This window comes from Strix uralensis, chromosome 3, assembly GCF_047716275.1.
Source record: "Strix uralensis isolate ZFMK-TIS-50842 chromosome 3, bStrUra1, whole genome shotgun sequence".
Lineage (NCBI taxonomy): Eukaryota > Metazoa > Chordata > Aves > Strigiformes > Strigidae > Strix > Strix uralensis.
The window spans coordinates 75214275-75240890 of record NC_133974.1 but is presented as its reverse complement, the minus strand read 5'-3'; the positions used below and the strand labels follow the sequence as shown (position 1 = coordinate 75240890).

Here is a 26616-nt window from a genome sequence, read left to right as displayed (position 1 = left end):
AAGATAAAATTCACTTTGATTCTTTTTCATGTTTTGATGCCCTTTCAGAGAACATTTTACAGTGCAACAATTTTATTCTCTATCATTTTTCACATTAATATCATTCTCAATGCAAACCCAACATCCTGTGTTCCCAAATGTGATATAGTATCATTCATTAATGTGAACAGTCACAGTCACACACACAAGTCTAGGAATCCAGCTTGCTAAGTTTATTGCAGAACAGCAGGTGGAGATCATACACTGCTTCTGGGATATAATTAAGACTCACAAGCAAAAGTTTTTAGAAATACAGTAGCTTTTTAAATAAAAAGTAGAAACATGAATGTCACTGGACAGACTCCTATCTAAAGATTGTGATAATGACAGCAGGCTGAAAGAGTCATTCAGCACACCACTGGAAGGAAGAAAAGACTGACCTGTTAAATTAAATCTAAAGTATTCCAGTTCTTAACTACGTCTCTTTACATTTGAATGCTCACTCACTTGCAAGGAATCTGTTTTGAGCTTTTCTTTGTGCTCTTCAGATGATCGTAGCACTTCTCTGTACAGTTCTGCAGCCAATGCATATTCTCCTGAATTAAAAAAAGAGTAACAAAAAATACACATATTTTGTTGGGTTTTAGATATACAAGCAGCCATGACTGGCCATCACTTGTAACATACTAAGATGTTTTCAGAGAGGCTGTATAATATCTGCTTCACTTCAAGCAAATCTTCCTATTCATTCCACGCCTCCTCCCCTCCTTCCACCCCCCCACCCCCCCACCCCAAACCTGCTAAAAGAGAGAGCATTGTATTTCACAAAGTTTGGTGGCTGCAAGATCTGTAGACTTCTTGATCTTAAAATATATATTCATAGTTGCATGAGTCCAAAAAAAAAAATCTCATGTTGCACTAAAAAAAAAAAATCACCTACAACTCACTGCAGTGATGCATTACTAAATTTGCACTGCAAATACATTATTCACTTCCAGTGAAAATGATGAAAGTTGTGTCACACTTCAGAAATGTGGATATGATGAAATACATGCAGGGAGCATAACTACTGATGTAAGCTGCTAACATCGCAATCACGTCTCAGAAAATAGATTATATAAATTAAAAAATAAATACAAAATTGAAGTTGCATATGGAAAAGCAGCAAAAAAAATCAATTTTTATTTTTTTTTCAACTGATGGAAGTTTACTTAGCCAGTAGTAGTCTTAAAAGACTCAAACCAGAGAAGTACAGGGAGATGAAATGTATGAAGACAGGTAACAGAGTAAAACAGAAATCATCTTCCTACAAATCCAACAACCCTATTTCAAGATTTGTTGCTTCTTACACTGAAACAATTTCCAGTTGTAGGGGTGTAGTCCTGTAATATACTATTGCCATTACTAGTAACAGGCCAAAAGCTGTGTGCTGAATTTGCAAGGCCTCAAGCTTGAGGCTTTGGCACGTTGCCTTTTAAATTTTCTTGACCTGCCTGGACCTTTTACTTGGCTTCACTGTGACAGCAATTTCTCTAATTCACTAGGTGTCTATAGCTAATTTTTATTATTTTCTTAAACTTTTGTTTATCTTTGTATGGTACAATCACAGCTTTATATAGATAGCAGTAACAAGCATTTATTCCATGTACAATGAGATATTTACAACTAACACAATGATGTAGTGTAGAGAAATACAGGCCTAGTAACAATAGCAGAGGCCTTGAAAAGTAAAGACATAGGATGCAGTGTAAAGTACAGCCATGGGATGCTAAGAGATGGTGCACAGGCTTGGCAGTGAATAAGGAAGCCATGGCTATAAAAAACTCACCCACAGTCAAAGAAATGCAGACCTAGAGCTGGACAAAACTGGTTTTAGGGGCAACAAAGAGAACAAAGAAATAGTATGTAACATTCATAAAAGGCATCACGTACACTAAATTTGGTGTTAACGTGGAGCTGCAAACCAATGAAAAGAAAGGTGTAAAGGTGTGCTAGCAAACATAAAAATGACCCTAATTGGATCCTTGACAAAGAAGAAACCATCAACACAAACATCTTATTCCTCCTGACGAAGAACTCCAGGTGGTGACAACCTGTCATAGCACTGCCACCACCAGTATGAAACCATTGACCTCAGGCCCCAGAAGGGCAGTAGAAAGGTGAGCTTACAGAAAAGCAGGACAAGCAGTAGAAACAAGTAAGGGTATGATTATCATCACTTTCTCGCCCATAACAATTAGATCTGGACTAATAACAAATAGACCTATAAGATTTCAATTGTAACTACAATAAATGCATGGCTTTACTTATATATAAGGTGCATTTCCTCCTTGTTGATAAAGAAGACTGAGTGTAACAGTAATGCTGGGGTGGGGGGGAATTATAGACCAGAACTCTGCCTCAGTCCTGCTTTTGTTTCTCACCAGACACAATTTTAATCAATCTGCTTTTCAGAAAAGGACAAACTTAATTTTTGCTACTAGTGTATTTAAACTGGACAGAAGTCTTTTCAAGCATTTAATTCTATGTGAAAAACTTGATCTCTATCCTGCCATCATAACCAAATATTTCAAACCTACTAACTACAGACTAGAGAATATGAATGCAGTCTTTCTGCAAGGCAAGTAACAAAACAGGCAGTTTGCTTGTTCTCTTCTGAAGGAAGACTTTTACATGAGCTGGAAAAATTCAAGCAGCTTGTCAGCTTTAGAAGACTTATTACTTGGCAAAGAGACTTTTTTTTCCCACATTCATGACTAAGTCATTTAAATTTATTATTATTTTGTTTAGTGGGCCATTCAAGATTAATATAATTATTTGTTTCCCACTCAAAGCTTTTTTCCTTCTAATTCAGGCAAAATCTACATTGACAGAGCTCGTAGCAGCAAAGAGATTCCACAGTCAGCATAGCAGTTTGCATGGCAGGGGGAACAAAAGAAGCCAAGAAAGCAGTACTGATAAGACAAAAGCAGGTTAAGTACTATCACACAAGTATGACTTCTTTTATCCTCCCAGTACATACAGATGGCAGAATCAAGAAAGAATTTAAGCCAAAGAAGCCAGAAATACTCTGAGACATCTCAGAGATGCACTAAACAACACCTATTCTTTTCTCCCTCATCTAGAGTGAATATTATTTTTGTTACAAGCACTGTTACAAGCCTCTCTAGTTTCCCAGGATTTCACTATGGCTTTTTCCCTGAATTCAAAAGGGCCATTGTTTTTACATGGTGTCATCTAAAGCATAATTAGCCCACTAGAAGGAGTAAAGAATATGCTACAGCCATCTAGTCTTACCTTTAATGATATGGATACCAGCTAGGCCATTAAGAGCACACACCAACTGTCGGTGAGCTTCCTCACACTCTGTTCGACATTTCTTCTGCAGAGATGTTAACAGTTCCTCCATGGTCATGGTGCTGAAATGGAGACCAAATGGCTCACATTCGAAACAAAACCACAATAATAGACAAGTAAAACTGTCATGCTGTGCAGTATGAAAGATTGTTACATACATACAACATACTCTGCAAATGTTTGAGATTTATTTACTTATTGAAAAAACCCTAGTTGTCAGCTTTTCTTTCACTTAGAGCTTTACCCTAACTTGAGTATGTCAAGAGGTTGACATCTAAAATTAGAAGGAAATAAACAGCAAGAGAAAAATTAGAATTAGGTAAAAATAATCCTTCAGAAGGTGTAATATTTTGCTCCTTCTGTTACAGTGGTGAACTGGAAGCATGCAAAAATAGATCTCATTTTGCTAGAAGCTGTTCAAATGAAAACAGCTATGAGAGACTACATTTCTCCCCTGCCACCAATCTAAACATGCAAAACACATGAGGTGTCAAGGTAAAGAGGAAAACATGCGGAAGTAAGAACAGTGAAGATTAGTAAGTATCATTTTAAACTTCCTTTTCTACATTTTTGTAATATTGTAATTCATGAGAGGAATTTAGTCAGAAGAGAATTCTCTTAACATAAAAATACAGGAAATGGAGAGCTAAGAGGGAGAAGCATGAACAAAGATGAGAAAGAAGAAAGAAAGAATCATGAAAGACAGCTTGGGGCAAGGCTAATGGACAAAGAATCCAGGCAGGAAGAAGACTGATGCAAAGAGACAAGACAGTAAACCACAACAACAGTCCACAACAGCTGAGCTGAGGCTGTGTCTATGACCAATTGCTGCTGTGAGACCCCCTCCCCAAAACTCTGCTCCTCAGCCTCATTCACCTACAGGAAAAGCATCTACTACTTGGCATTTAGTCTAGTGGAGCAGAGAAAGAGGTGGTGTAACGCCTGTGCAGTCTGGGCCCAAGGTATGCTGGAAGGGTACCCTTGACTAGGCCTTTCTTTTACCCTCCTTGCAACACTGTTCCATTTGCAGAAACTGGTCCTTGAGCTTACACTACACTGTTACACTAGAGCAGGTTTTAAATCAATATAATTGCTATTTATAATTAGCTGAATTCTGCAGAGGTATTGGCAAATACACACAGCACCTGCTGCTCATACTCTGATACTTCTACCATTACTACTTACCTTTCATTTTCAAAACCATCAGCAGTTTCAAGAAAAATTATAAAAGCAAAAAGTATGCAATTTGATACATAGACTAAGACTACCAATTAAGACAAAGCAAAGGGGTTTTTTTACTCAGTTTAACTATGGGAGCCTAGAAAACTGCCTTTTGAGGGCTATATTTTTTCTGAGTAGATGTTCTCATTTACTGTCTTCACTACACAGGTGGGAAAAAAAAGTCATCTAGCATAGAATACGCTCCAAACTCAGCTTTCTTGTCTCAGGCCAGTTTCCCTTATCTGTATGCTCCAGCATCAACTTTCCTGTTTCAGTAAATTTATTTTATTCGTTGAAGTTCCTAGCACTGAATTTCTTCATTTTTCTCCTACATATAACCAAAGCCAGGAGACAAATCTGTGTTCTCGAAATGTCCACTGCTGCAGTCAAGTTTGTTTCACAAGAAAAAAGATATGTAGATAGAGCTGGGAAACAACTCTTCTTTGTACATATAACTTTAAGAAAGATTTATTTTCATTACTAGTCTTTCTACCACAGTTACTATGCAGCTGTCAGTCTGCAACCATTCCACCAAAACCAACACAGTACTAAGCTGTTCCCAGCATACTCAGCTCAGTTTACATGTTTCATTTGTACACCACTGGCTCATTTTAATGCAAATTTTGTATGGGCTGGTGGGAATATTGATTTCTCCCATGTTTTGAGCCCTTGCTTTCACACTAGCAGAGTGTTAGACAGAAAGTGCTACAGCACAGTGCCTAGTATTGGTCCCTGCTGAAGTAGATGCAAAGTCAGTTACAGCTGCTTAGGCACTGTAGGTGCGCTCTATGAGAAAGGGGAAGGAGTAGGACAAAACTTTATGAAGGGATAGAAAGAGACTGAATAGAATGAATGAACAATACCAGGAAGCAGTAGAAATAACACTGGCAGTGTTAAAAGTTTAAGTTACTCCCTACCTGTAGCTTAAAAGAGAAACAACATAGTACTCTGAGAGCCTGAAATAGAAACAGCCTGTTCTTTCACAACCCCCCCTTTTGGTCTAACAAAGGCTGACACAAAACTGGTATTTGCAGGGCATTTGTGAGAAAGATGATCTTGAAAACATGCAAAAAAAAGAAAAAAGCATTTGAACAGCTTTGAAGTTTGGATCTGCAAATGCAACCTCACACATTTTCTTTGAATTAAATAATTATTCCATTCTGTTTATTCATTTTGCTCTTTGTTCTCATTTATGAATGTGAGTTTTGTAAGAGACAAAAGAAAATCGGGTGCTTATTTAAAACTCAAAAATAATCTGGTTTGTTTCACACTCAGTCTGTCACCTGCAACACTCTAGTACCATTGACATCTTAAAGTTAAAACAGTACTGCACAAACTGCCTGCCAGTACTATGTTCTTTAACACAAGAATTACATTAACTACCCTACTGCATCCTATTCAGCTTCTGAGGTCACACAGCTTGGTGTGTCATAGTTGCACATTTAACTAAAGCAGCTCAAAATTAGGCTTGTTTGAGAACTGTACAAGATCTTGCATCATCAGGGACAATCAGGTTTTGCTTTAGATAGGACAAGGCATTTAAGAAGTGACAGAAATTCACCTTTTCTGTAATGGCAAGAACTCTCCCCGAACAGCTTGTGGATGACAGCAGGCCTGCCTCAGCCGCAGCAAAGGGTACAGAATAGAAGTCACAGTCCTTCTATCTAGGCTGCTAAGCTTAAGAGTCCAGTCTGAAATCTTCCTGAGTTTTGCCAATGCATCCTGGCAGCACACCTCGTGCTGGCGATGATAGAAGTGTCTCTCCACAGGAGAAAAGTGAAGCCAGTGTACATTTTCTGTCTGAGGGGGGATCTGAATCTGCAATTAAAAAAGAAAACAAGTAATTTGCAAATAAAGCTATTGATAAATGTCCTTCAGCAATTCTGAAACCCAGAACTCTTATTTACTTGGTCAATCACATCCTTCTTTGCTGATCTCCACATTATCTTGGCAATTAGACTGTAGAGAGGCCGGGGATTTTTCCTACAGTAAGGTCGATATAAAAGTTGGTCCCACCAATGTTTGACCCAGTAAGGATCAACTCCAAGAAAAAGGACTAATCCATACAGATCTGTCAAGAAAAGAAAGTGTTTTAGTACAATGTTCATGCTTTAATACTTCACAGTATGTCTCAAAAAAAAATAAATTAACTTTCGTAGAAAGGTTACCAGGCATAAAGCAACTATATTTTGGTCATTATCTTTTCAGCTTGTTTTCCAGTCATTCCCTCACCAAAATAGCTAAACTGAGGCAGGGTACCAGGTGAGGGAAGGTGGGGATTCTCTCCTTTAACTAGTTGTTCATTTTCATGGAACTTGCTGGAATATACCTATTTGTGAGACATTTTCCTAATTTCAAGTTTAGCAGAAAAGAGTGATGAATTTAAACCTATTCAGAGCAGGAGTGAGAGGTAGAAATTACGTGACTGCATATGGTTAACTGGGTTTGCCAGGTTTTTCTACAACAATATTGCTCTGTATCGTTACTTCACAGCCTGCTGTGCACCAACTGTCTGTTGCCCACCATCCTAAAAGGGGCTGAAATTCAGAGGACTTTCACTTTCTTCTACTAAGGCAGAAGAATTTAACAAAAACACACTTTTATTGTTTTCTTATTAATTGAGAGAATACAGCTCACTAATTCTGCTCAATTCAGTAACCTCTCTTTTTTTGGGATGAAATTTAAAGACATACTGACTTTAAGCTTGTATCAAAATCCTACTGGAAAAATACAGCAGCACATGTTTAAATGCTGCATGTGGACATGCAGAAATAGAAATACATGATGGTATCTTACAGATAGTTCTTAAAGATCTGGAGGCTACATTCTTTATTCTGTTAGCTTTATGGTAATTCTGGTACTCAGCTGAGAGCCGGAAGACATTAACCAAATATATCATAGACCAGAGGAATAAAATCCTGGGAATCATTCTGATGCAGGAAGCAATTGTTTACCCAGAGGTCCCATCCCACTTCATTAAAGCAGTGGCAGCACAGATTCCAATTAGTCAGCAGTTTTCGTCCCCTGTGTGATGGGGGCTGCCTCAGTATAGCCTGAGCACCCAGCCAACATCTATTATAAGAATATAACATTTCAGATATGTATTAAATCAACACTATCACACATAAGGACTTGTTCAAATTAACCATGATGGTCAAATCGTTCACTTCGTTCTATAGTGTTTGCTTTATTAACTATATATGTTCACAACTGTGTATTTATAAATTTGATCCACAGTTCCATAATGAATTAATCTACAATATTGATTTTTATAATGGTTTTGTAACTGAACAATAGTTCACAAATGCACATGAATGTTTACACTGATTTATCCACTTTCAAACTCATTGCCTCAATGTGTAGCACATATTCCTAAATCAAAGAACACAGGGAGATAAAGTTAGTCAGTTCTCTTTCTTTTTTTCCTATCTGTCTGAAGCCTGTCTACAGAAACTGAGTACCTCACAAAAAAGACAAGATAAATGACACCTGCTAACATACAGCTCCCTACTCCACACATGTCAATTCATTAAGTCCTTATGTAAGGACTTAATACAGTTTCACTAAGCTTTAGTATGGTTTTTAAAATTTATATTCATGACAGTTGATGCCCACAGTAGTTCATACAGGGCTATACCAAAAGCAAATACAGCTTTGCTTGCTGTATTTGACAGTTAGAAGGATTCTGTAACCAGAGCAGACTATCTTTAGTTGCAGTAGAGAGAGGTTAATATTTACCCACCCTGTTAAGTGAAAACTGAAGAACAGACTTGAGTCAGCTGTTTGACATACAGCTTCTCTACTCTCCAAAGTATTTGTCTAACTCAGGGAGATAAAAAGATTTCAGCTTGGCAATTTTTATATCGATACATTTATTGATGGCTTTATTACACGGTTCAAGTTTATGGCTTATCAAGTGAGAATACCTAATGAATTCAGAGCAAAACTAGCAGACATTTTAACTGCTTCAAACAACTACCTAATTATCAGCAGAAGGAAAACCTGCAGATGACACTGCTGTATAAAATCTTACCTTCTAGTCCTCGCTGTACAGGAGTGCCACTGACACACCAGCGATTGATTCCACTTAAACGGAGTGCCATTTCAGCAGCCTAGCAAAAGAAGATAGCACCAAAGGCAGGAAAGGAAAAACAAAGAGAGTGTGGAACAGAGTCTGAAAACAGGTAGACCTTATTTTTAAGAAGTCTGAACATCTTTTCAGTATGTAACATTAGCAGACCTATAAGCAGCATTGGTGCGATATATTATAAAAATGTGTACAAAGTTATTGAGCTTTTCTGAAGGTAACTGAAAGCTGATAAAAGCCATACGCTTTTCCAAAGAATTAAGTGCAATTAAGGGTTCACAAAAGGCAAACAGCAGAAGAAACTGTATGTAAAAAAAATAAAAACCTGTAAGCCATTATGTAAGTAGCTTTTTTGTCTTCCTGTCTTGGGCAAAAAGACTGGATGAATACTAATTAAAATAATCTCCCCCTGCAGACTGCAGCCCTAGAGTCTGCAGACACACTGCTGACTATTTTAGCTTCTAGACCCAAAGGACACATCTATGCCTCTGAACCTTGTCACTGAACAGGCTAGTGTCTTGTTTGAAACTATCAAACACCATATACAACATGATGACCTAGTTCTTTAAACTGTCGGTATAGATTAAGTATTTTTTGAGCTGGATATACTTCACAGCCTGCCAAAATTTCAACAAGAGAACCATTTAATAGTAAGTATCTCCAACAGGAAATTCACTTCTAAAGAACAACCTACAAGGACAAATTACCTGAGTGCACTGAACGTTAAGAGGGGTAAAGGGAAGTCTATTGTATTATTTAAAATAAGCTTGTCAAAACCTTTTCAAGTTAAATAAATGCATAACTGGGAATGTCATACCTTTGCAGTAGTGCATTCAACCATTTGTGCTTCATCAAGGCAGATCCTCCACCACTCCACTGCTACTAAGGGGCTCGGGATGGCCATGTACCGCTTCTGGTTCCTGAAACGACGCCCATCCTCGCTGTTACTGTGGGGTATATCTACATAGTTCAGTTCAGTGCGAAGGACATCGTATGTGGTGATAACCACCTCCTGCTCTGCCAACATGTGTGGCTGCAAAAAGCCATGCTTCTTCACACCTTGATACACCTGCACAGATTTGTATTCAGTAGCACAACACCAAAGAACAAAGGTAAGAGACACTTTAAGAAAAATGCAAAAATACCAGTATAGCTTAATACATGCGTGCTTTTAGATGTATTCCTCATATAATACGAAATCATTCATAAAACCTGTATTCATACAGTAGCATGGTGGGAAATCCATACAAGTACCATAACAAATGCAATAGAGATATTGATGCAAAATTCTTAAGTATTTATATCTTTGCAAAACACTATTGTTTTTCTCCTTTGAAGAAAATAAGACTTCCATATTTGCTACAACAGTTATCTGTTGCAAGTCGTATGCAAGATTAAATATTCTATAATGCTGCACAGAGCAACATTACGTAAGTCAGTGTTATGTTCTGTCCTCTCCTTTACTGTAGATGTACTGGCTTTCTCCCCACCGCCCCAAGAGTTTCATGGATGATTAGGCAAAGAGAGAAATATGCAAAGTATTTTAAAAAAAGAAATTATACTCTGGGTAATGTTTTATCTACAAAAAGGATTCCTACAGAGACTCATGAAATAGAAAGAATACCCTAGTAAGAAACAATCCCTGTGCACCAACAGAGTATTATTCTAAACCTTTCATAATGACATTTGTTCTAATACCTGTAGTATTTTTCTTATCTCCCTCATTATTTTAAGCATAACCCTTTCGGAAACATACAGCAGTTTAAATAAGGAAGTTAACAAGCTAATCCAAACATTTCGCTATATGCTTCCCTACAGTAGCATTCTATATCTAAAGAAAATACAGTACGTGTTCTGAGTCCCAATATACTTAAAATACCAAAACATGTTAAAATTTCAAATAATGTGTGGTATAGCACAACATCAAAAAATATTTTTAAAATAGGAGTGTTTTCTAATTTCCAGGACTTCTATCTACGAAAAGCAATTATTACCAGAGCTATATATCAATTGCCTTTTTCCTTCTCATACAAACTTTGCCTCTTGCTTCCAATTTACCTCAGGAACCTACTTCAAAATTACAGGCATCCATTGCTTACTTTAAGAATTTTATCATCAGCTACTTCTTACCACTTATCTATTAATATTAATCACAACACTAAAATAGAGGAATACCCCTATCTTTTCTAGAAAGAATCTACGTTCTAGTGTCATCTTCAAATAGGCAGCACCTTCCTATTCCTCTCTCATTCTGTGAGTTCATAATTATATAAACACTGAACAAGATGGTCTAATTCTTACCTGCAACTACCTACAAACACTTTTAAGAAAAAAAACCCCACAGTCCTGCCAGTCCCTCAGTGTCACAAACTTTAATGTTAATTCATGCAACTAATAGTTAAAAATACCAAAACTAAGGTAACTATAAAACCTTTGATTTTCCTTTACCCCTTGATGATCAGCATACAATTTCACTGTTAATTTCACCCTTACTGTACTTTTCCTTCCAGTAATAATAATCTTCTACATTTGTGCATATGGCAACAGTATTTCTGTCAACTGAAAGAAACACTGGTAGAAAATTTCTGTTCAGCCTGAGTGTGACAACAAACCACGTGCAATCAGGTCAATGCACATGAACTAAAGGAGAACGGGAGGAGGAAAAAAGAAAAGAAGGAGCATGCTCACCAGAACAACTGTTAATTAAAAAATAGCTGTCAAAGTCTAATGATCTCTTCCAAGTATTCATGAACAGATTTTACGGAGGTTTATAACTTGGCCAAGTTTTGGTTGTTTTCACAGCAGCAGGAAAAGACAACCTGCCACAAAGCAAGACCTACTGATAAATTTTAATTTCTTGTTCTATTACATAAAACCATTAAGAATTTCCCATGGGTTGTAAGCAGTTGGAAGAATAAAAAACACCCTTCACATGCAATGCAAAACCTGTTAACATGGGAAAATGGTTCTTTGAAACATCCGCAGTATTTTCATTTTGATTTTACAGAAAAAAACAAATTTTCATTTTGAAGCAACACTGAAAGCCAGTCTGGATGACTTACAGTTGGCAGTTAAAACAAAATGAAAACAGTGTCTTAGAATGGAAGGTGTCACACAGCTTAAAGTACTGACATTCAGTATTTAAGCTATTTTACTGTTACCATGTAAATCTATTTCTGACAGTTTTCATCAAAGCTGGTATAAAACTTGGACTGGTTCCGATGAAAACTGTGCAAGTTTTACACATTTGTTAGTTGCTGCACTAAAGCTAATTAGACTGCTCACACAAATGCCTTACTGGAGGCCTAGAATTCATTTACACATTGGGCATCTATGCAGGATAGCTGAAGGTATCAGACATATCCCTGAATACAAGGCTTACTCCCTATGAATCTACTACTACTACTGTTATTTTATTCAAAATATAAGGGTTCTCAAAGCACTTTGCCATTACAAAGGTTCCTGCCTACTAAAAATATGAAGGACAAAACTTGACTACATCATTAATAAGAGACAATGGCTACCCTTGTAACTATATTTAAAATAATCCTGTATAGCCATAGTTATTATATCTATAATTAAGTTTATTTTAGTGATAGAGCTATTAGAAATCAAGCAAAGGGACAATACAAGGTCTCCAGATAAGCAACATCCTAATAAATATGGCAGATATTATAGAGAACGCCCAAGTTGTAATGGTGTTATTCTCAGTAAACACCGAGGCCCAAGACTTCTTTTGTAAAGCCTGTGAACCAGCATTCAAAAGTACACTCTTTACCTACCAAAACATTTGTTTTTATCTAGAACAAAATGAGAAGCAACTGTCAGAAAGCTGGTTAGGTGCAAACGTACAGTGAGACTTCACACTGCCAAAACACCTATAGTTAGGCCTAAGTTCCACAGTAATCTTTCAGAAAAAAAAACCACACACAAACAGCCTTCCCTCTCTGAAATCACCTGTTGTTGAAACTGCTCAAAATTTTATTCCATTTCATGAAGATATCTAGTCCACTGTATCATCTCGTAGTGATCAACTAAGTTAAGAATGAAGAACTAAATGCAGACTCTTTCTAGGACACAAATACACCATGTGGTGCCAAAGCATAGGTCTAATAGCAAGAAATGTAGAATTCTGACACAGAGGACAAAGAAACTCTGAACTTTATGTGATACAGAGTGTCAGACAGGAAGCCCTGAGCCTTGATAAAGTAACTCCCCAGAATATGAAGCTATTTAATCTTACCAGAACTCGAAGAGAAGATGATCTTACATGCCTGTTGATCTCATCTACCCACTGATGACAAATAGAACTCGGAGAAATTATCAGTGTTGCTCCTGTGGAAACTGGTTTCATTGCCACAAGGCAATGGGGACAGTAGAAGGGCTTGATCTTCAGGTTTTCCTCTTTGTAGTTTACACATTCTGCATGCTGCCATAAATAACATTTCAGGCACTGCACACGAGCTTTATAGTCAGCCAACCCAAGCTCACCACAGATGCATTCAAAACGGTATTCAGAGGTGTTAAATGGAAACACAGAACTGGTATGCTGTACACTACTGCTGGCATGTTCTTGGGCATGTGAAGGCTCGTCCTTTGGGACTTCCTGCTGAACATCAGCTGCAGTTGTAGAAACATCAAAATCAGGATGACTGCTCACATCACTGGAGACAAGGAGGCTGCCATGCAAATCAGACTTTGGGACCACAGCTTCCTGCTGAACATTATTCTCCTTTACAGACTTCTCAGGATCTACTTCAGATTTCCTGTTATTTTTGCTAGTTGTACAATAATCATGTTCTTCCATGGCAATATCAACCCGTAAAGGGGTTTTAAGGACATTTTCAGAAGTGACATCACTATTTCTTGATTCTTTGGTTTGAGTTTTAGCATCCATCAACTGTTTCTTTTGAATGCTTTCTGAAGTTCTTGCTATCTACAAAGTAAAATTAACCAAGAATGTCAGACTTTCTTCTCACTTTTTTGTTTTTGGTTTTTTTTTTTTAATGTATAAACACATCAAGACAAAGATTTTTATATCAGTTTCCAGTTTGAGGATTTAGTTAATGTTTACCAGTGTTTAAAAGACAGCCCTACAGTAAGAACAATACATTTGCCAGCCCCTGCAGCATGTTTTACCTGCTCTTTGGTTCTTTCTCGCTTCTTCTGTTCCTTGTAATTCTTCCCCAGCTTGAAAGACCCAGCCAGACCATGTCCTTTGACTTGCTCTACTACTTTTTCTGCAATTAATTTTTCTAGAGTTCTTTTGAGAAGCCGTCTATTTCTCTGTATGTCATACCTATATATAGCACTGATGTACTTAAATATTGCAATAATGGATGCTCCTTTCTTCACATTCATTTCCTTTACAGCTGCTAATATCATCACTCGTAAGCCTATAGGTAGAATAAAAGCAAAAAAACCTTACAGCTCGAATAAAAGGAAAGTAACCTCAGAGAATGCATATTAAGGAAACTAAACACTGTGTTCATCTGAAAAATGCAAAAAAACAGGGAGCAGTTTCGACAATGCTTTACTTGAGGTAGCCCTACAAATCGCTATTTTTCAGTGATTCTAAGACAGTATTGAGTAGCAATATAATAAGCCACTCAATTTTCTTACTGAAGCTTATAAAAAGACAGTATATTTCAGTTAAATGCATAAACTCTCTTACAACCACCTTTAGTTACATGGGAGTTCGGTGGCACAGAGATCTGATTTGGTAACGTAAAAGTGTGGATCACTTGTCTGCAGCATGCAATCCTACATCACAGAGCTCAGCAAAAGAATCATTTCATTCTGCTGAAGTGAAGAGTAGCCTTGCACTCAAGTCAGTAGCCAATATAGGACTTATAACAAAAGCAAAATGTGTTTAAAAAAAGTAATCAGAAATACTTACTGGGATACTGTATTTTTTCCTTCAACTTAAGCTCCATTTCCCTTGTTTTTTTCTTTTTATTTCCTTCTAAAGGTTGAGGTGGAACAAAGAAGTTCACAAGCTTACCCTAATGCAGACAACATTTAATAGTTATTGAGTCATGTCTCTTCACAGCAATTCTGAACTTCATTGACCTTTCCACATATGAAAGTAAACATGAGCTGCTATAGATGTGTGCTCTGATCTCACCAATTTGCTCAGATAACTCATTTTTAACGTACACAGTGATATCCCATTCAGTTCAGTTTCTCAGCAAATGGTGTTCAGCACCCTGTGCTGATAACAGAAGGAGCAGCCCTGCAAGCTGCTTGGGTCCTCCACTGTTTCAAAATTAAGCTGCAGGAATCTACAGCTCTAAGTGCTCTAGGTTACTGATAGGGCGAGGAAAATACATATTTAATATATAGCTAGAAACACAAAAGGATGTAAGCAATATAGATTGAAAAGTCCTAGTTAGTTGTTACTTACAAGTAAGCTTCTTTTTTTAGGGACTGACTCCCAAAAATTTACTCGTATTATTAGTGATTCAGGAATAGTGATTTAATTCAGAGAGATGTATACTCAAGAACCAGGATATAAAGAAGAATTCCAAAGCTGGAACAAATGCAGTGCCAATATACCTATGATTAACTGTTTTATAGCTGTATTCATTAACACTTGACTCTGCCCTGTCCAACTGGTTGCTTTGCAAAGTTCTTAACAGTAACTGCAACGAAACTCCAGACACTGAGCCCCACAGTGAGCTGAAATACTTGGGAGTAACTCTGACATTGGCTTACACAAGCCAGGACTCATCGAGAAACTCTGCTGGAATAAAACACTTCTGGTTCAGGTTTTTTTTTTTCAGCACATCACACAAAGACATTCTATATTTGAAGACAAGAAAAATGCAGATGACAAGAGGCCTTCTGGATGAGTGAAATAATGCCTCTTAACCACAGGCAATGTCATACATAATTCTGTTCATAAAGATCTCAAAATATTAGCTAAGATGTCTGTCCCAACTATTCATATAATGAAACAGTTTCATAACTCCAGCTCTCTAAAAGCTATGGTCTCTAGCTATTTTGCCAGCTGATATCCAGATGCTTTAGTGCTAATACTTCCCTCTTCACACTCCTCAGTGCTGACCCTCTGATAAATTTCAGAAGAATCTTATTCTCTGGGAACTGGGTCTTTTTAATTGATAAAAATACAAGCAGGCTGGAGATCATTACGAACACACGTACACTGAAATGAGCTGCTGTGAATTCAAAAGGATGGAACCCATAGAAGTGGTAAGAGTTTACTTAAGGATGAAGGTTCTCTCCCACCAGACAGAAGTTTTGGTTTTAGTGAATGTACTAAGTTTTCACCAGGATGCATGACAAGGAAAGTGGAAAGATGGAAAACTGCTGCTAAATAAGCCCATTTATTATATGAAATAGAAGGGGAACAGAAATCTTTATTCACCGAGTTTAAGTCGTCCCTATTTTAGGTCAGAACGCACATTTAATGGATGTTTGATACTCATCGATACAATGAAGGGAAGGGAAGAATGATTTCCAACATAGTAGACTAATTTATATATTTATACACTCCTGGAGTTCGTGTGAACTACCAACATCCTATTAACAGCACAGTTGCCTGCTAACACCCTTCAACAATGGCGAACTATCACTTGCTTCTCATGCAACCATTCCACTCTTTATGCCACCAAGTATCAACATCCTACAAAGCAAAAACTTTCACTGTGCTTTTACAGAAGTCCAGATTTAAAGATGGATTAAACCAAGCAATAAACTCAAGCAGCGTATTCCCTTTAATTCTGAAAAGTATTTTCTTCGTACTAAATCTTATCCTGGTTTTCTTACCTCAGGTAATGTCAGATCATCTTGTTTAATGTCTGGTCGGGTATGAGTCAGAATAAGAGCCAACACTTCTACTGTTTTTCCAAGACCCATTTCATCTGCCAAAATACCTCCAGGCCACTGGGGTCCAGCAACTGGATATTCACGGATAATACTAAAATTCAAGTACATTCCCAAATGAAAGTCAGTAACTACAGAATGGTGTGACAGAGAAGCACATGTTCAGGGACACACAGAGCATAGCTTCAGCAAGGAAAAGTTTGTCAGGTGAGACAATAGCTTTTACTAGATAAACTGAGATTGACAAAAGTTGGCAAGCTTTTTGCATGTACAAACCTGACCAAGATGAATATGTATGCCAGTTTTTGGATTTTTTGCCCTCCTAACAGGCCTAGCCTTGTCACTATAGCATATATATGTTATATGTTATATATGCTATATATAATGTTATAACACTATAACATTAGTCTCCAAAAAGTGAAATATATTTATATTCACATGTGTTAAAGATCTGAAAGTTATAGAGGGAAAAAAAAGCAAACTAGCAAAAGGTTCTATTCTAACCAAATTAATGAGAAAAGTGCAACAGAACTAGCAATGCAATACCCAGCATTAATAAAAAGCATTATACTGCCTTATTAAAAATGTTGGACTAGAACGTTGAAGCCTCTGACGTTCTAATTTAAAAAAATATTAATCTTAAAATCACAAATTTGCATTGAATTTTTTTTTAAATAAGCTTTAAGAATTATATTTTCAACTTGAGATTTATGTATTTACCTGTGCGTTACGTACTCCAGTTTGCCTTTTTTTTTTTTCCCTCCGAATTAAAAATAGCAACTAAAGAATTAGAACAGTGATGACAGTTATGGACTATCCTCCAGGTAAAAGCTGTCAATAAGGTTTTCACAAAGTACAACCTTGAGGTGTTCTCAGACATAACTATAAAAACATACCAGCCAGTAAATGGATTATAGTAGATTTTTACTCCATCCAGAGCGATGACCTCCCGCCATAAGAAGTGCAGTGCATTTTCTACGGAGAAAGAGTTCATGTTACTACTACGAGGTTTCTCTATAGATAGCACACTGCTTAGAATTGTTCAGCCTTACTGTTGCATTTAAAAACAAAAAGCAGACATCTACCTCCACACTGCTTCATGACCAACAAGATACATCAACTGCTGTTCAGCAAGGTTTCGTTCATCATTTAGTTTACTACCCAAACAGCAACTTTTATAAAAATAGTAATGAAATAATTAACAAAGCTTCTAATCAAACAGCAAGAAAATATTACTGCTGACAATACAATGTCACTTTCCTCAACTACGCAAGTTTTCCAGACCCATATACTTGCCACTGCTTGAAGTGCTTGTGAGATTCTCTCGGTGAAGCATCCAGTTCACAGCCTCGCTTTGGTACGGCCTCAGAATAGGAATTAATGCAGGATGCTGCACATCTTCTCTCAGGGACTGGATATCCTCCTGATGGGTGTGCCTTACAAAGTCATAAAGCTCTTCAATATTTTGTCGCTCTAGTTCCATGTCAGATTCTTCCTCATCTTCCTCCAGCTCATCTGCACACACCAAGTCATTTGAAACACACATTACCAATCAACTTTCGTCAACATTTCACTTAATTTTGCTGCAACATATTTAGTTAACACTAAGTATGAAAGCAAAACGTCACTTAAACATATGTCATGACTGCACCTGCCTCAGCTAGCAGCAGTAGCAAACAATGAGCACTTTCCTGAAAGTTAAGATTAACATGCTACGGTGATTACAGAGCTAACCATAATCAGCAAAGCTCTTCCTTTAGAATTTAGGGGTAGAATGACCAGACCTTATTCATTTAATGAAGACCTTCCACTAAACACATCCTACTGATACAGAACCACAAATAACTCACATTTCAGATATAAATGTTAACATGGGTCCATGATCTTATAGAAAGGGGAAAAACACAATTGGTTGTGAAGGATTTGTACATTTTTCATGAAATAAAGCCCTTGATAATATAACATTATAAAAAACAACTAGGAGATTCTTTTCAGTGAGCTTCCATGTTAATTTCAAATTATCCATTTAGATAAGAAGATTGTAGCAGTAGGACAACACAAAATGCTCACCACTTGCATCACTGCAAAAATTAAGAGAAGGCATACCTTAGAAATTAAAATCCCACTTCAAGAGAATTATGTACGCTCTAGGACAGAAGGCCTACCTTTCTTTTCTACCTTCTAGGAAAGAAGGCCTTGTGCTTATGTATTTTTCACATAATTTGGGTATATGGGCATACACAGAACTCAAGCACTGTAGAAGAATTCATGAAAAATTTAAGGGTCAACATTTTAGGAAACTGACATAAGATGAAGGAACAAAAGACTTACAGGACAAGTTTTAACAGTGTTTTAGGTCTCAAAATTAAAATCATCAGCACCAACACCAATAAAACAGCTGTAAAACTCTACAGTTCAAAGAAAGATACTAACCCTAGCTAGTACTGGAGATAAAGCCACCTTTCAGAATTTTTCTCAAAAAAAAAAAAAATTTAGAAGCAAGTCAAGGACAGCATTTTCAGCACAAAGTGACCCTAAGTTATATTTAAAAGTATAATATACTGATAAAAAGAGAAAACATCTAATGGCAGGCACAATTAAATCAAATTATAAGTTACAGTGCCTCACGCTAACAAAGATGAGAAGTACCTGGCACAAACAACAGAGAGTTTAACCTTAAAGTAAGGTTTGAGGCTGCCATTAGGACTCTCTGCCACAGAAAGCAAAAACTTTCTTTCATGCAAATGAATGGTGAAGGTGAAGAATGGTTTCCAAAACAAACAGCAGGAAATGATGTGCCTATGTAAGGCAGCCATCAGTGCCCTCCCCTAATCCTTTTAAGTCAACGGAACAATTCCAGGGCTTCACAAAGGAAAAGGGAATTCTGAAAAACATTCACTTTCTATAAATTCATGAAAACTGTATATACAAAGACTTGTAAAGAAGGCAATCAGAGTGCACGTGTGGGGTTAATTAATGTTCCAGCCAAACAAAAAGCACCAAGCAGAGCATGTAGTTTTAAATACTACAGAAACTGTTCCAAGGGATCCTCTCACACACACTCGTCACTTCATGGAAAGAACACAGAAATTAGAATGATTGCAGAGTATAACTCCAATCAATGAAGTTGATCTATAACAACACCCATCACCATACTTGCTAAAAATAACAGTTTTCAAATCTCACATTTGAGAGTATAATAAATTAACTTCTATATAAACCAAGTCTATCCAGAATTTTACAGGGGAGCAACCCTGTAAAATTCTGGATAGACTTGGTTTACATAGAAGTCAATTTATTATGCTACAACATACTGTAAAGTAAAAGGCTCTTTATATAATTGGATACGTTTTGTTGTTGCCTTTCTTGTTTTGTTTATTCTCTGAAAGATTTTTTTTTTCCTGATTAAATGGTTTTATGTACCACATGGATTTTTAAAAGGATGCTAAGGAAATTTACCCCTCTCAGTTACTTATTAAACAGTGAATATTTAATTATGCTTTCAACCATTTCAAAATGCAATTTAATTACATAGCTTTCATCTTAGTACTTTTTACCTTTGAGAAACAGATGGTATTGTACCACCAAAAATTCAGTTTCTCTGAATGTTTCATAATCAAGCGTTCTGTTTCATTCCTTCAACAACTGAACTAAAGTTAAGCTATTGCATCTGCAGTAAGATCTTTCTGTTTCATCTGTAGGGCAGTTTCCAGACTGCTGTATAAGGATATCTACATCAAGGAAAATTTAATCTTTTCCCCCTTTATTCTAGATTAATGGAAAACTTGTTGTGTCACATTTGGTATTGAAAAATGCCATAAAAAGACAAAAAACCCTCTTTCTACAAAGAATTTATTCTTAAGAAAACTGAAGGAAAATGGTATATGCTATTGCCATGCTACTGTATATCACACTATAGTTCCATGACACTATGGGAAAACAAACTCCAAAACATTTACCATTCACTAGAACAAACAGTGATTAAACAGACATTTTAGTCTTTTTTAAAAAATTATAAAGTCTATAGGCTTTTTCATACTAAGAAAGCAGGTAAGTGGATCTACAAGTGATCTATGCCTGTACATTCCCTGAAGCAACACAGGGCCACGTGTAATATTAAATAGCAGATACAGGATACAAGCCATTATAAAACCAGCTATTTATTAAAGCAAACAAAAGAAATATCTGTAAACAAATTTCTCAAGAAGTGGCTAACTCTATGATTAAGGTTCAAAACTCATGAAGTTTCTGCATATTAAATATTTTGAGACTCTTGCAGATTCATTAATGCATCTATCCCACACTTGCCATAACTTGAGATGGAATTCCTGCCACAACGTCTCAAAACCATCTAGAAGAACATTAATGGGACAAGTACATTGAGGAAAACGAATATATAAAAATGTAGGGACAGATTGGCCATGTCCCTTATTTGTGTAAATCCTTGTGTACACCTCCATCAACACAAGAATTTGCTCATCAATGGGGAGAACAAGAAGCCTCATCTTGGAATGTTGTTGGGTAGAGTTCATTTTAGATGGATATTGACAAATGTTAAAATACATACTCACATGCAGTTTTACAAAATTTTCAATTAATTCCGTTTAAGAACAGGTGAAATTCAAACCCAGACTAAGTTGTTAGAAATGGAAATCAACTTACACTTAAGAGGAATGCACTCATCGGCACAGAATCAAGGCTATATTATTTTATGCTATATCAAAAAGTACACACTTAAAAACTGTTAGAAAATGTAACTACTTTACAGGGGTCTTCCCTCCCAAATCTCTTCCATTTCTGTGACATGCTTTGTTTCTTAATTTGAATCATAGCCTAATGCACACTATGGACTCATATAGTGGTTTAATGATCCCATTTTATTCTCTAATACTTTCAGGACAATTCTTTACCTTTGATTTGGTTTGACTGACACTGAACACAAAGTTAGTGCATTTACCGAGCTATATACCTACCTACTGAACTACAACCCTAGCTGAAACAGTTAACAAAGAGGACATAATCTTTTTCTAATGAGAAGTAAGGGTTTTTTTCCTTCTGCATCAGTTCATATTTATCTATATTGAATTTATATTTAATCACCATTGCCTAGTCTGCTTGCAAGCTTTCAGTTGTTCTTCATCTCTACCTTGAATCGCATAGTCTGTAAAAATCTATCCTTTAGTGTACTGAAGACAAATGCTTCAAGTTCCAGCAGCAAGTAATTTTGGATCTCAAAATAGGTCACTGTTCATTTTGTCCATAAACAATCTCTTTCCACCACTCTTCCACAATGCTAAGATATGCAAAGAAGAAAACTGTGCTTCCTGCTATAGCATTACTTTCAGCACTCTTTCACACGCCTTAGTCATCTCGTCTATGAATTCTCTGGCAGATATTCTGTTTCTAATGCATTTATGAGAACTTACTTCTCCTAATGCATTTAAAAACGTTATTATTCATCTCTTAAACTATTCATTCTTCAGACTTTTTCCTGGATCTGCTTTATTGTGCTCTTAAACCTAAACTGACAAATTTGCTTCAGTCAGATTACTTCAGTTTTTTGAAGGATGACTTCTTGTGTGCAGTATCTTCCCTTCCCCACATACTTAAGTTATACTGGCCCTTCTCTTGGTATATCTCTGACTATATAAGTCTTTTCCAATAGTTGGACGCCTGTTCTTTACAGTGGGCATGGATGTACAGATTTTATTCTGTAGCTCTTTCTTTTAGCTTCTATTTACCAAATTGCCTAATTTTTTATGTAATTCTGTCTTTTGAGATTAACTACAATTATACAGGTGGTGCTTGGCTTCTGTTGTTTGCAAAAATACTGAAACTCAGTATATGTTACAGTCACTGTTATTGAGTCAGTTTTCAGCTAACATTTTGAATCCATTCTACAATCAGGAACAAGTCCAAGACCGTGGTTTTTGAGTTTAAGTCATCACACCATAAAGTGGTCATTGATCACCCTAAAAATCTGTATCACTAATGAGTATAGTCTGGCAAATGTATCTTCAATTCCAAAATGATGATTTGTAAATTTGCAGTGGTGTATTCTTAAAGTTGTCATAAAGGTGCATTTTGTAGTAGTTTACATTGTAACTGCTTGCCAATATAAACCAAATTTGTGTGTTAGGCACCAAACTTAGGAACAAAAGTTTTCCAAATTTAACATCTGTTTCTTTTAAACAGTTTGTGACTCGGAAAAGTTACTGTAGATCTGTTCAAACCACCCACACAAACCAATGAAAATTGTATTTACTCCCCAAAAGGTAAGGACTCAGATTTCTATGTGCCTCAATGCCTTATCTGTAGAGAAGAAATATTATCACCTGTAATTTGACCACAAACTAATTAGCATATGATTAATGGTCAGACAATAATATGGAGAGAATTATCTGATACTATTACCCTGAAAATAAAGTCGCTCCAGGTGGCAGGAATAACTTACTGGTTTACCTTATATTTAAAACTCCTAAAATAGACACACTTTAGTATCAAAAATTATCCATCAACATTCAACTGAATTGCATTACCTGGAATTAAGAAACTATAGAACTTTTCCATGAGTTTTTGAATCAGCTGATTAGCTTTTTTGGGTCTTCCACCTCCATCACTGAGAAACTCTGGTTTACTTAGCCCAGCTTCCAGAAGATAAATTCCAACCTGTGAAATGGTTATATGGTTATCATTTAGTTAACTGTTAGAATTACAAGAATATTATAAACAGAAGAGTATGAAAATAACAACAGTGCTTTGAAAATTAGCAGATAGTGACAGATATATCTACTAGAGTCATTATATATAGAGGATACAGTACATTGCAGTTAAAAGCTTCTATGATTCCTTTGGGTAATGCATTACTAATGATGCCACAGTAAAAAGTAAGTTTTCAGAAAAAACACACTGAAAACATTTACAAAAGCATGTAGAAACTATATATTTTCAATCACATTATAAAAATATATGGTAGCTGCCAGACTTTGTTATTCAGAGGTTTTTATTTTCTGTTTCAAATAAAAAAGAACTTTTAAAATGCAAAACAAATATATGAATCCATACCTTTAAAGCTTGAACCTCTCCAGGTCTTTGATAGAGGCCAATTATCTTTTTCTTTTGCAGCCATCTCAACCCTTCCAACATTTCACCTCCTAAAGTTGGTTCCACCAAAATACGTTGTTCATAACCACCCAGGTATTCTTTTGTTTCATTATTGTACTCTTCTTCACTTCTTTCATGAACACAGACATGCAGGTGATCATCAGAGTCTCCTCTCATCAAAGTAAAGCTCCTTTCATGGAATTCGTCAGTTAGAATTTGCTCAGAAGGAAGATGAAGAGCAAATTCTCCCAACAAAGCTTTCCAGGACCCATCCTCACGGTATGGCAAAACTATAATGTTTAGCTGTACTGACACAGGAGTCAAGATGGAGTAAGAGTCATCTTCATCGTTAACTGTCAAAAACCTAACAGATTTTGAGCCACTACCTTCTTTTTGAATGAGATCATCAGTGCTATCATCATTTATAATAATGAAGGATGCCGAAGAAGTGCTTGGACCTGGAACATGGTCCTCATTAGTCATTTCATCATCTAACATTATCACCTCATTTCTCCGGTCTTCATGCATATTCCAGCAGAGCTTTTTCTTCTTCTCCTCATCTATTTTTGATGGAGGCGCACGTTTTCGACGACTACTCATTTTGTCGTTTTCTCAAAAGTATTTTCAGTCTCTGTGAGAAAGTAAATTAGTCAGCAATAAGTATTAAAAAATGAAATGCCTACACTGAAATGTCACTGTGTAGTAGCTGCTAAACTTGCAAAAGGTTTGGCCACTGACATATGCACTAAGAAATCTAACTGTTCAAAAGGCACTTTGTTTTACAGAGCCTCTTCTGTCCCTCTGCCATCACACAAAGCTGGACATGAAGCATTTACCTTGTACTGTATCTTACCATCTTGCTAGACAGCAATCAACAAGAATGCTACATTTCACAGCTGTTACTCAGAATCTTGTGGGACAGATATAAAACCAAGAGGCAGTGGAATTCCTCAAAGGCGGGGGTGGAAGGAGACGGCGAAAGAAACTCCACAAAAGTGCAGGAGGTACAGGAGACTTGGCAGTGGGTGTGGGGAAAATACACAAAACTCTTCCTTCCTTTCAAAGCCTACATTGAGATGAAACTTTAAGCAAACTTGACACAGGGCCAGTCTGAAGCTGCCATTACACAAAATACAGTTTAGAACCTAAGCTATCAAGTTCTGTCCTTAGAAGTCCCTAATGACCTTTCTACTAGTATTGAATACTCCATTTTTACAGGAAACTGTGCATCCTGGGACCTGGATATACAAACTGTTTGCAGAGTTCAGAGAAGCCCTTACTTGTTCTACTGTGCATTTCAATGGGACCAATTAGCAAACTAAATGCAGTCTTATTGATTTTAACTAATTGCAAAGCTGAGTCAAGACACACGTCCAACTCCTTGACTGGACCTGGGCAGTGAACAGATTTTGTGGATAAAAGATTAAAAAATAAAGTACACATGCTAAACAATACACATAAAGAGGCAGATTACAGAATATTAGAACTATCTGGGAAACTAATAACTACAAAAACTACATGTTTAAGTACGAGCAAGTAGTAACCTTTTTTTTTTATTAAAAAAACCCCTGTTTTTATAAGGAGCCTGAACACAGCAATAAATTTATGATCTCATATAACAGCACTCTGTCAAGAAAGACAGAAAAATATTTAGGTATGTATGTCTAATCAGCTTCTGCATACAACTTTTAGAAGTAATGTAGGAAGATGAGAGGCAAATATTCTAAACTACTAAATCGACTATCCCACATCCTATTGTTAAAGGGGTTTATGCTGGAATAGGGCGTAAGTCCTAGAATTCTGGATAATTTTAAAAGGGTCTTACGAAAAAAACCAAACAAACCCTAAATTTTATAATTCATGAAAGTCAAAAGAAACATTCAGGAATATATAAATCTTGCTATGTTTGAATTTCAAACGCAACAGAATTAAGGAAACGTGAGTTTTTCAAAATACTACTCATGCACACGGAGTGTTGCTGACAGTAAATGAAGCAAACCCCAACGGCGAGCACACGTACCATAACATTGCACTTAAACCAAAGAAAGCAGGGTTCCTGCGTCACCAGGTCTGCATGTGCACACCACCTTCAGCATCACACTCCGATGCACAAACTAGAGAACGGCTCTGTTCGAGCGGATCCGTTTAAAACCCCTACGGCCGGGAAACGCCGGTATCTACAACGTGAAGCAACAAGGCTGCAAACAGGAGCCCCTGAAGGATCCCGTGGCGGTCTGGAGAGGTAACACGGCGCCGATGCCCGCGCTACCCCTGGGGCCTGGGGAGCAGCCGCGCTTTAGCCCCGCAGTCGCGACACCGAGCGGCCGGCGGGTGTGCCCCCCCCGATGCCGCTGCCGCCCCCCGGCAGGACGCGGGCAGATCTCGTTGTCCCTAACGAGGAAAGTTTCTTGAAACTCGCGAAGGAGCGAGTGCTCCCCTGCGCAGTCCGTGCCTCACCTCCCGCGACACCTGCCACCGGAGAGCCCAAGGAGGCTGCGGAGCGCCTGCCCACTGCCGCAACCCCCCAGTCACCGCGCGGCCCCTGCGGCCAGGCGAGGAGCGAGCGGCCGGCCCGGGGCACCTCCCGCCCCCGAGGGCACCCGCCCAGGCCCCCGGGCCGCCCAGCCCCGCCGCGGCCGTACCGCCACACCGCAGCCGACCGCGGCAAGGCCGCCCCGCCGCGCTGCAGCCAGGAGGTCGCCGGGCGAGCGGGCAGGCAGGCAGACGGGCAGGCAGGCAGACTGGCCGGCCACCGGCCTCCCGAGCCCAGCGGGGAAGCGGGGGGCATGGCGGGGCGGCCCGCCGCCGCGGCCCCTGGAGCCGCACGGGCTAGGGGAGGGAGGGGGAGCGGAGCCGACCGCCACCAACGTACCGAAGGGGTAACGCCGCTGCGGCTGCCCTGGCGGCCGCGGCTCCTTCCCCGCGCGGGGCAGGTCCCCCCGCTCGGCGGCAGGGAGGAGGGGGCGGGGAGCTGGCGACCCCTCGGCCGCCGGCGGAGTCGGAAGGACCGCCCGGGCAGC

General features: G+C 37.9%; 1 protein-coding gene across 5 annotated transcripts in view; it reads right to left on the bottom strand.

Annotated features, from left to right (window-relative positions):
- The window catches only part of SHPRH (SNF2 histone linker PHD RING helicase), a 56393-nt gene extending 29777 nt beyond the window's left edge, over positions 1–26616 (bottom strand). For 3 of the 5 annotated variants that reach the window (XR_012628176.1, XM_074862923.1, XM_074862926.1), the window contains exons 1-15: positions 26469–26616; positions 23558–24227; positions 23032–23161; positions 17789–18007; positions 17389–17467; positions 16436–16586; positions 14544–14649; positions 13784–14040; positions 12888–13580; positions 9462–9713; positions 8591–8669; positions 6465–6628; positions 6119–6375; positions 3277–3398; positions 487–575 (exon numbers count right to left, since the gene is read on the bottom strand). Coding sequence is in view for 4 of the 5 variants with exons in the window: in XM_074862923.1 (XP_074719024.1) it covers positions 487–575; positions 3277–3398; positions 6119–6375; positions 6465–6628; positions 8591–8669; positions 9462–9713; positions 12888–13580; positions 13784–14040; positions 14544–14649; positions 16436–16586; positions 17389–17467; positions 17789–18007; positions 23032–23161; positions 23558–24196 (3237 nt within the window). In the remaining variant the exon portion in view is untranslated. Of the gene's footprint in view, positions 1–486; positions 576–3276; positions 3399–6118; positions 6376–6464; positions 6629–8590; positions 8670–9461; positions 9714–12887; positions 13581–13783; positions 14041–14543; positions 14650–16435; positions 16587–17388; positions 17468–17788; positions 18008–23031; positions 23162–23557; positions 24228–25616; positions 26202–26468 lie in introns of those variants that run through there. The other 2 variants (XM_074862924.1, XM_074862925.1) reach the window with 2 other exon arrangements.